We start from the raw sequence: 11,611 nt of genomic DNA on the forward strand, positions 1-11,611 counted from the left end.
TGGTAAGCCAATTAACTTCTCTGCTATATAAGAAAGGGACCAGAATTGATACATTCTAAAATCATTTTAAACCTGAGTCTCCATGTCTCATCTACACATTTTTTTTAAGTTTAGTTGATTCATTCAGATATCGTTTTGCTTCTAGATGTTAACATTTATTTTGAGTCAACCAACATCTATTAGAAAAGATGTCTTTCTTATGTAATAAAAGCCTAATCCTACAGGATGATATCCATTTACCTTACGGTCACACAAACATTCAATAAATTAATGTGTATGATGGAAAGAAGGGGGCAAATATAGTACCCGAATATACCTAGTTAGACCTAAGGTTAAATTTAGATGTTTCTGTAGAGATGTATGAAATTACTAGAAATACTGTTTGGTAGAATTAGGCCAATCTATGAAAAGACGACAAATCCAACCCCTAAGAAGCACTGTATGATTAGAGTTCCCACTCAGTGAGTGTTCTGAAGAACTCTGAGTAAAAAAATATTTTTTAAATGTCACGTCCTTAAATGAGATAATACACAGTCATGCACCACATAATCACACTTCAGTGTTGAACCACATAGATGACTATGGTCCCATAAGATTGTAATACCATATTTTTATTGTACCTTTTCCATATTTAGAAATACTTAGATACAGAATATTTATCGCTGTGCCACAACTGCCTACAGTATTCAGTACAGCCACATGCTGTAGCCTAGGAGCAATAGGCTATTCCACATAGTCTAGGTGTATAGCAGGCTCTACCATCCAGGGCTGTGTAAGTACGCTTAATAATGTTTGGATAATGACAATCACCAAATGATGCATTTCTCAGAATGCATCCTCCTCCTTATGAGATAAATAAAAATGTAAATACAAATGTTTGGGCACGTAATAGACAATACATCTTGCTTGAAGTTGAATAGTCTCTCAGCCTTAAAAATTCTTACAAATCCTCTTATCCGTTCTTTCAGTAATTAGAAGGAAACAGAATTTTCCACCAGACTCTGCTACAGCGATTTCGTCATAACCAATACCTAGAACAGTGCCTGAAAACATGCTCGGTAAGTACTAAATTAACTTTTTATAAACTTCAAATTCTTTATAAACTTTAAATTTTTGCTTACTAAACTTAGTGAATAAAAACTTTCAGCTTAACATGAGGCCTAGCTAAGATTTCCTTTGCAAAAGCTAGATTTGTATGTGTTTTCTAATACCTGTCAGAATAAGGCACATGCAACCCCCTCAAAATTAAACTGATATAAACATGTTAAAGTACATTCATTCAGATTGACCTCAATCCTGCTGGATGCTCCTAACATGGGTGAATCTTAATGCTCTTTCTTAAGGTTTTTTCTTTCTTTTTCTGAGACAGAGCCTTGTACTATTGCACAGGCTGGGGTGCAGTGGCATGATCTCAACTCACTGCAACCTTTGCCTCCTAAGTTCAAGCGATTCTCGTGCCTCAGCCACCCAAGTAAGCTGGGATTACAGGCATGCGCCACCATACCCAGCTAATTTTTTGTAGTTTTAGTAGAGATGGGGTTTTGACATGTTGGCAAGGATGGTCTCAAACTCCTGGCCTCAAGTGATCCACCCAACTCGGCCTCCCAAAGTACTGGGATTATAGGTATGAGACACTGCACATGGCCAGGGTTTTCAATTTCTTACATACAGTAGTGGCTCTGCTCAAGATGAATAAAGATAGATGAAATTCAGCATATCCAAATGGGCCTGATCCCAAGACAATAGGGTATATAAGGATAAGCACTGGAATCCACAGACCCTGGGATTCAATTCCCAGTTCTGTCTCTAACTTACTGGGCAACTTGTGGCAATATGTTTAAATTCACTAGTTTTCTTACTTGTAAAAAGAAAATGTTGGATTCCATTTCCTTGAAAATATCTTTAATATTAATTTTTTTTTTTTTTTTTTTGAGATGGAGTCTCGCTCTTGTTACCCAGGCTGGAGTGCAATGGCGCAATCTCGGCTCACCGCAACCTCCGTCTCCTGGGTTCAGGCAATTCTCCTGCCTCAGCCTCCTGAGTAGCTGGGATTACAGGCACGTGCCACCATGCCCAGCTAATTTTTTGTATTTTTAGTAGAGACGGGGTTTCACCATGTTGACCAGGATGGTCTCGATCTCTTGACCTCGTGATCCACCCGCCTCGGCCTCCCAAAGTGCTGGGATTACAGGCGTGAGCCACCGTGCCCGGCCAATATTAAAATTTTATAACTCAACACAATATTTTACTTCACTTTTATAAAAGCTTTCACACATATTATCTCAACCCTGTGAGATAGATTTCACAATTTTCATGTTAAAGATGAGCCAACTGAATTTCAGAAGGTACCTGACTTGTCTGCAGCTGTAAGTGCTGATTTTAGAACTGAAAATTGAGTATTGTGACTCTTCCTGTGTCACCAAGACACAATTCAATTCAACTGCAAGACCAGAAAACTGTTAAAGAGAGTACTGGTTGCTAGTCATTAAATAAAGTACCTACAATCAACTTTCATAAGAAGTTATTTGTAGGGCTTTAATTCTGCTGAGGGCTGAACGTTTGTGCCCCCCAAAATTTATATGTTGAAGCTTACTTCTCAATGTGACGATATTTGCAGGTGAGGCCTCTGTGGGACAATTAGGTCATGAGGGTGGAGTAGTCACAAATGGGAGCTACGCTTTTATAAAAGAGACCCCAGAGAATTCTCTTGCCCTTGTTTCTGCCATGTGAAGACACAATGAGCAGAGGTCTGTCTATGAATCAGGAAGCAGTCCCTTGCCAGACATCAAATCTGCTAGTGCCTTCATCTATGAAAAATAAATCTGTTATTTAAGCCACCCAGCCAATGGTATTTTTGTCATAGCAGCCCAAAGGGACTAAGACAAACTCTAAAGGTATGTCTTTCTCATGTCACCTTAAAGATTATGGGAGAGCTTTATTTCCTTGGCATAAAGATACTCTTAACTTGTGTCTTCCTAATTATCCATGTGCCAATCATACACTCTTTCCAAGCTTTCAGATGTGGTTCATTTCTTGTTTCTCCTCATTATATGCTCGTGGGTGGAACGCCTAGAGGAACATGAGTCCTCATGACCTGGGGCTGAACCACCAGTGAGTGAAAGCAAGGGAAGAGGGCTCTTCTACACTTACCTGTCCCATCATTGTCTCCTTATACTGCTTCTTCTGGGTCACTTTGATTGGAGGCAGTTTTGTCACAGCAGACACCAGGAAGTTCATGAGAATGTCCTCACAATTGGCCAGTTGGTCCACCATGTTCTTCAGGCTGGCTGGCAGGTAATGGGAGTACAGGTAGTGATAATATCTGTAAAAATCAAAGATGGGTTTCACAGGGGGCCATTAGCACATGGTGACAAGTGAACTTTGGAAACAGAAAACACATACTCATTCTTTGAATCCCTTAATATGTCATCAATGGTGATGACAATGATGATGGTGATGATAATAACTATCACTTCTACAGTGCTTGTTATGTACCAGATAGTGTTCTAAAGTGTTTTACAAGAAATGCTTCATCTAGTCTTCATAAGGAACCTACAAGGCAGGTTCTATTATTACTCCCATTTTACAAATGAGGAAACAAGGCACAGAGATACAGACATTGCTTGCCCAGTCTAACTCTAATATCAGACTGGTCAGTTAGAAAGAAATAGAAAACCTAATTACTTAGATGGAAAGAGAAGTTACTTACACATAATCATTGGCTTAATCAGAACTGTATTCAATATTATCCCTTGATTCTGAGTGTAACAATAGACTGTTCTATATTTGTGCACTATAAATGATATATATTTCAATCCTGTTAGAGCAAAATCTGAATTAATGGGGTGGTCAATCATTAATAGAAAACCCACAATTAATTTGAATTATTTCTCATCCTACTATTTTAAAAATGTATTTATATACATATAGCATATATTTATAGGGAAAATCATTTGAGTGAATCAGATTCTTTGAGTGGTGATGGCAGGAGCAACAGGAACAAATAACTTTCAAGAAGTGAAATCTTAAGATCAAGAATCAGTTGGCCCAAATGTTTATGCCTTGGGCATTTCCAAGCTATCCCTGAGATAGCAAAATTCCCTATTCATTATTTTAAAAGACTAAGGCAAGATTCGTGTGTTCACCTTTACTATGAGAGAAAAGTGGGGATTTTGTTGCTGGTTGAGTGGGGAATGTTAGCTATCTACACTCACTAGTTTGGGAATCTTATTTGGTCTTTGGCTTTAAAGACCAAATATATGCAAACAACTGCCAAATTTGTATCTCCACCTCTGAGCTTTTTCCATATATCCTTTTGGATGTCTTAACATGTCCAAGACTGAACTCCTATATTTTCCCTGATATTTGTTCCATCTGTAGCTTTCCTCACCTCTGTTGATCAGCACTCTAATCTTGCAGTGCCTCAGGTCAAAAGACCTGGAGTCATCAAACTCTACATCCAGACTGTCCAGGCACTATGCTAAAGCATCTTCAAAACATGTCCACGATCTGATCGCTATTTACCACGACCACCATTCACTTTCTGATCCATGGTCCCACCATCTCTTGCCTAGACAACGTTACTCATCTCCTTATAGGGCTTCCTCCTTGAACTCTGGGTCCCTTATAGCCTCTTTTCAATATAACATCCAAAGTGGATGCATAAAAGAAAAGCTGGATTTCTCCCTCCTGTTCCAACCCTGCCCTCCTCCCATGTCTCTCAGAGAAAAAGTCAAGTCCTCATGATAGACATCAAGGTCCTGCATCCATGCCTCATAACTTTTCTGACTTGCTGTCATTCATTCCACCCAGTCACAGTGGTCTTCTCGATGTTTCTCCAGTATTCTGCCTCAGGGCATTTATTCTAGCTGTTCTCCTGCCAGAACACTCTTGCTGCACTTACCCGCTTAGCTAACTTCCTCTCCACGTCTCTACTCAAATCTCACCCAATCAATCAGAATCACCCTGGACACCCCCAACCTGCCTCATCTCCACCTTCAGCACTCCTGATCCCTTTTCCTACTTTGTCTTTTTGTTATATCACTTATCTCCTTAATAAACTACATAATTATTATGTAGACTGTGTCTTTCTTTGTTGGAGTATAAGAATGGCATTGGCAAGGAATTTTTTTCTGTTTTACTCAATGATGAATCTCAAGCACCTATAACAGTGCCCTTGGGTACTGACTTAGGTATTTACTTTTATTGTTTGTTATTCTACATATGCAGTTACCTAATATGCCCTGAGTGTATTTTCACACTTCACAGCAACTGAAAATGTTACGCTACCATAATTTCTGGAAATGAAATATGCCAAGAGGTTTCACTGGTTTCAAAAACACACATTTGACATATTAGAAAAACTTAAGCAGGGATACAGACTAATTTTCATTAATGCTCTTAACAAGATTTGGCCTAAGTTCCTATTTATGCAGCCACCAATATAAAAAGTTTTGTAAAGTCTGTCAGAGAGATGTCCAGATTACTCACTTGTGGTAAATAGCAGCTCCTGTCAACACCATGGAGTAGTCGTTCGTCCACTTTGATGTGTATCCCCATCGCTCTTTAGAGTTATCCCAGAAGTGGCTGCGCGCGGGGTACCCCACAATCCTCTCAGGGAAGCTCTGCCACACCGTGAAGGCGAAATCCACCTGCAGGCAGAACACAAGCCAAACAAGCAATCAACAGCGTTAGCAAATGTCAACAAAAACATTACCTTCTTCCTGCTAATTCATAATGCAAAATCCCGAGACTGTGGTGAAACATTAATTCTATGTATTCATCAGCAAATTAAACTGACTGCTTGACATTTTGCCCCATAATTATGCACATTTTAATGTTTTCTGTTAAAGAAATTTCAGATTAGTGTGGAAATGAAAGGAAGGAAAAACATTTGCTGATATGCCCTTTAAAAATTCAGTCTGTTCCAGCTAAGACATAAGTTGAAAAAGCAGTTGCTTCTCTTCCCCCTCCCACAAAGGTACACGTGACTTGATTCACATGAGACACAAACATATCTTTTTTATACATGAGAAATTTCCCATGTATATCCAAAGAATGAATATACAGCATATATCATACCCAGCATATATCAAAGCCACAGTGTCTAAAATAAAAGCACTCTCTCAAGAGTAAGAGAAATTACTTTTTAAAAAAACACAAGTTCTAAAAGGAATACAGAGCAGATATCATAAAGGAAACATAATTCAGGCCTCTCAGGTTTGAAGATGCACAGTTTAAGAGAAACTAGAAGAAAGTATCCACAGTGAAATTCAAGTTCACTAAGAATAAGTGGGGACAAGGCCAACTGAAGCCACAGGATTATTTTAAAGGAAATACAGCCAAATGTCTTTCCAGTGCTTATAACAGCCTAAAGCAAGTACTTCTGAACCTGCTATAAACCAGCATTTATAGTTAGCAAATGCTCTGTTTTCAAATGCAAAAATCACTTCTGATTTCTATGATCATTTGATGGATGGTAAATCAGAATAATAAACAGAAAATAGGCTGGGCGAGGTGGCTCATGTCTGTAATCCAGCACTTTCGGAGGCTGAGGCGGGCAGATCACCTGACATCAGGAGTTCGAGACCAACCTGACCAACATGGAGAAACCCTGTCTCTATTAAAAATACAAAAAAAAATTAGCCAGATGTGGTGGCGCATGCCTGTAATCCCAGCTACTTGGGAGGCTGAGGCAGGAGAATCACTTGAACCTGGGAGGTGGAGGTTGTGGTGAGGTGAGATCATGCCATTGTACTCCAGCGTGGGCAACAAGAGCGAAACTCCGTCTCAAAATAAAAAAATTTAAAAAATAAATAGAAAATAGTAACAGCAAACAATCATATAATGCTCATAATTGTGAAATTATGAGCACAATAATGTGTGCAATGGTGCAGTTATAGGTGCTTATGCATTTTAATTCTTTCCATCGTCACAATACCCCTGTGAGGTACTGGCTTTTACATTCTTCACTTTACAGAAAGGGAAACTAAGATATATTAAAAGTTCAAGTAATTTTCTAAGCTAGGAAGTGGCAGAGCCAAGATTCAAACTCAGGCAGTCTGGTTTCAAATGGATTATGTATGGTATCATAACTTCTCTTTCGGCTCTGTTACTCCGGTGTTAAATTTGTCTCTTATACAGGTTATGATTCACCTCGCAATCTTTGCCCTATCTCTTCTTGATCAGCAATACAAATTGGAAATTTCCTCTGTTTTGCAAATACTTTGAGTCTTGGCACTGTGATGGTAGCTATAGGACTGAGTGATGCTGCTAAGTCCAAGTCCTGCCCTCTCAGAGGTTCAAAAGCAGGACCTGCGATGGTTAATTGTGTCAATGTGACTACACCATGAGGTACCCAGATTAAAGATGACTTCTGGGTATGTCTGTAAGGGTGTTTCTGGATGAAATTAACATTGGAATCTGTGGGTTCAGAAAAGCAGACTGACCTCGCCAATGCAGATGGGCAATATTCAGTCAGCTCAGGGCCTGAATACAAAACAAACATGAAGGAAGGAGGAATTCACCCCCTTTTTCTTTTTGCCTGCTGGCTGAGCTGGGACATCAAACTTCTATTGCCCTTGGACAGGGATTTACAGCATTAGCCCTCTGGTTCTCAGGCTGTAGAAGTCTGTCTAGAATTATATCAGTAGCTTTCCTGGGTCTCCAGCCTGCAGATGGCAGATCGTGGGATTTCCCAGCTTCCAGAATTGTTTGAGCCAATTCCTCATAATAAATCTATCAGTGTATGTATGTATGTATGTGTATGTATATACATATATATTCAATATATATATTCATCCCCTATTGATTCTGTTTCCCTGAAAAATCCTAATATACTGCCCTCTCTTAAGATAAAGAAGACTTAAAAATATGGCTTGTCCCCCAAATATAACATCCAGATGGGGCCGGGCACAGTGGCTCACACCTGTAATCCCAGCACTTTGGGAGGCTGAGGTGGGTGGACCACTTAAGGTCAGAAGTTTAAGTCCAGCTTAGCCAACATGGTGAAACCCTGTCTCCACTAAAAGTATATTGGCTGGAAGTGGTGTTGCAGGCCTGTAATTCCATCTACTGGGGAGACTGAGGCACAAGAATTGCTTGAACCCAGAGGCGGAGATTGCAGTTGGCCAAGACGGTGCCACTGCCCTCTATCCTGGGCGACAAAGCAAGACTCCATCTCAAAAAAAAAAAAAGAAAAAAGAAAAAACCCAAAAATCCAGAGCGGGTGGGGGTGGGGTGGAGTGGGGTGAGGGAATTCCAGAGGTGAGCAAAAACAACCCAGGGTGGTGGAACCGACATTAAGAAAGCTTGGCAGGGAGCATGTCATCTCAAAGTTGAAAGACAGCAGGGGATGGAGAACACTCGCCAGAAAATTGAAATCAGGTTGTGATAACCTACACCTTTTCACTGGCAGTCAATATTAATGGTGCCAAATGATGGGACAGCATATTATGCAGCCTATTGTCAAAGAATCAGCCTGGATGTCAGCACTCTTTGGGGCTTTCCATTATTCTTTGAAAAGGAAACACATGCACTAGCAACTACTACAGAACCCAATGGGCGTTCTCATCACATGAATTTCTTACTATCTTAAAGCTGTTTCAAGTCATTTCAAAGGAACTCAAAAGTAAATTCAGATAAAACTATGATTCTTGTGATAGCTCTGCTTTCATGCAGATTATTAACACATCAATGAAGGCAAAGGTCAGTTTAAGGCCCTTTCTCTCAAAAACCAACATCTGTTTTCTTTTGAGCAGTGTTTGCAGCAATCCAGATCAATGTAAATAACTATAAACCATCTATAATGCCCTTTATAGGATGCTGTTTAAAAATCTATCCTTAATGCTGCAGAGAGACATTTAAACAATCTAAGATCCTTAGAGAGGAAAAAAAGTGAACCAAAATCTATTCACCTAAAAAAAGAGAAATGAGAAATCCTTGCCCAGGACCATTTTAGGCAACACAACCACTCCACTGATCAGCAGGCAAAAGCAAACCAGACTGCCAGCCTCTTAGATTTACATATCATTTTCAACCCACGTTGACTTCTAATTACTTCACATACAACACATGTTCCTCCCAGCATGCGATGAGTGGTTGGAACTGCTATTCTTTGAAAAGAAATTCACCAGCATGAGGATCCATCATAGCAGTTGCAAGTTATTTCACCATGGGATAGGGAAAAACAAATCCTGGAGTGAGACTAATTGCCTTGTGCCCCGGGGAAGAGAGAAGATGAATCAATACTGCAGGTCACAGGATGACAAATGTCTTGACCATTTGTTGCCCCAGGGCAGTGTGATGCTTTGCCTGTGTCTGCCCTCTAAAATCCACTGTCCACTCTTCTTGTCCTGCCCTGTGCCCTCGGATGATGGACCCCAATGAGCTGCATCACCTGGTCAGGTTAGGTCAATGGGAGTCACCAGCAGGAAAATCGAGGCAGGACAGAGAGATGGGTCAGTGTATCTCTTCTCTGTTCCCTCTATCCTTTGCCACTAGAGTTCTGGCAGTAGCCAAGTCCTTCCATGATCATAGCACTCGTAGAGCACCCTCTTCTTCCTAGTGCCCTCTCTCAGGGCCTTTGGGAAAAGGAGTTCCTTCTCTCCTTCAGGCCAAGGGGAGGAGCTGCTTTCTGCTATCATTGCTCACCAGGTACTTCATCTTTTCTTATGGGGTCTTTTAACCCCATCTGTACCTCCCTAAGTAATCCCAAGTTCCTTCGTCTGAATCATCTGATTTAAATTCAGTTTGTTGCCAGGACTCAGATGTAAGCTGGAAATGTGTAACTGAAGTATCTGGCATGGAGACCAGGACAAAGAAATCTCTCAATAAATACCTGATGAATGAATGTGCTCCAGCTTCCCCTGCAGAAAGCGGCAGAAAATATGCAAGCTGGAGCGATCTGTACCCTGTATTCCATAGCTGCCTTTCCCTTTAAATGTTAAATTTATCAACATCCCTTCCTCCTGCCAACCTACATATGATACAATTGGCAATGTGTCCACCTTTAATCCTCAAAACCCGCAACGCCCCACCCTGCGCAACCACTCATTCAACAAGTATTTATAGAGTTTCGGCTGCATAGAAAGCATTTTAACAAGGTGAGGCCCAGGACATTTTGTCCTGGGATAGGTTGCCCTGGCATCTAACATCTGATGGCAATCGAAAACATCTATGGAATTTCAAGAAGGAGATACTGAGTTCACCAGCCTAGGCCAACATCCAGTCCTGGCTCTGTGGGCAGCAGGCCATTAGAACCAGACTGGTGTCCAGGAAAGTGCAGGCTAGTAAGTGCCGATGTTGACATTAAAAGAAAAATGATTGCGAACACAAAGTAAAAAAGAAGGGGAGGGGAAAGGTATAAGTAGTTGCGTCTCCATGCTTTTTAGTTGTTGCCATTAATAATGTATTTCTCGTATACTCCATTTTTATATAGCTGTCTTTGGTCCCCTGCATGGTTTAAAGGAAGGTTTCAGAGATCAATACTCATTCGAGTTGTAAAAATTGGTTTTCTACCATATCTATCTTTCCTCCTCTCTCTCTCCTCCGCGTACATTCTCTGGGCAATCTTATTTTTGGCACAAATACCTGAACATCTGAAATAGGAATCTCCATCACAGCCTTAAAGTGAAACCATTTGCTCTTGTATAGGTGAAAGAAAATGAGCACTTTAAACCATGATAGAAAAAGCTACCTTTAGAGCCCAAAATAGTGTTCCCTCACTGAGGCTATAGGATATGTGGGGAAGGATGGGATTGTTTCCTCTGGACAGCATGGTTTCAAGATAATGCAGAATAGGCACCCTTTCCCTTCCCCTAAGTTCTGGGCACCTGCCCACAACTGTGCTCTTTAAAAACAAAAAAGGAGGGCAGGCCTAGGAGGAGAGGTGAGGCCCAGTTCTGCAAATGAGGAGCAAATTAGCAGAGACAATGAAGGGGAGATGCCCTCCTCAGAGTGCCAGGTGGCGGCAAGGTGTGAACAGGACTCGAGCTGATTAAAACCAGCACTGTAGGAAGTTGTGAAAAATGTTCTTAACTGCTGCCAAGGCATGACTAAGAGAAGCACTAGCATCGTGCAACTTGGGGCGACTGTCTGAAGAGCCCACCTGACGCTCCTCAGGCATGGGTTCTTACCTCTGTGGTTGAAAGCACGGTGTCCTCATCAAGGCTGAGCACGGCGTCTGTGATGATGTTGTCGTAGGGCAGAAAACGGCTGCTCATAACCTGAGAGGAAGTAGGAGGTAGGCAGTGGGGAGGGAAAGAGGTAACTTCAGTCTTGTTTTCAGGACAATTCTCCCATCCTCACCTGCATAAATCATGTGCTACTGGCCGGCACTTAGTGGCTCATGCCTGTAATCTCAGCACTTTGGGAGACCAAGGCAGGCAGATCACAAGGGAAAGAGATTGAGAATATCCTGGCCAACATGGTCAAACCCTGCCTCTATTAAAAATACAAAAATTAGCTGGGCGTGGTGGTACACACCTGTAGTCCAGCTCCTTGGGAAGCTGAGGCAAGATAATCATTTAAACCCAGGAGGCGGAGGCTGCAGTGAGCTGAGATCACACCACTGCACTCCAGCCTGAGCGACAGAGCAAGACTCCATCTCAAA

General features: G+C 41.2%; 1 protein-coding gene across 1 annotated transcript in view; it reads right to left on the reverse strand.

Moving 5' to 3' along the window:
- Positions 1-11,611, reverse strand: part of EXT1 (exostosin glycosyltransferase 1) — a 314,862-nt gene that overhangs the window by 2,519 nt on the left and 300,732 nt on the right. The window contains exons 8-10 of the mRNA XM_017530683.2: positions 11,136-11,225; positions 5,491-5,651; positions 3,151-3,322 (exon numbers count right to left, since the gene is read on the reverse strand). Coding sequence (XP_017386172.1) covers positions 3,151-3,322; positions 5,491-5,651; positions 11,136-11,225 — 423 coding nt within the window. The remainder of the gene's footprint in view (positions 1-3,150; positions 3,323-5,490; positions 5,652-11,135; positions 11,226-11,611) is intronic.

This window comes from Cebus imitator, unplaced genomic scaffold, assembly GCF_001604975.1.
Source record: "Cebus imitator isolate Cc_AM_T3 unplaced genomic scaffold, Cebus_imitator-1.0 Scaffold68, whole genome shotgun sequence".
Lineage (NCBI taxonomy): Eukaryota > Metazoa > Chordata > Mammalia > Primates > Cebidae > Cebus > Cebus imitator.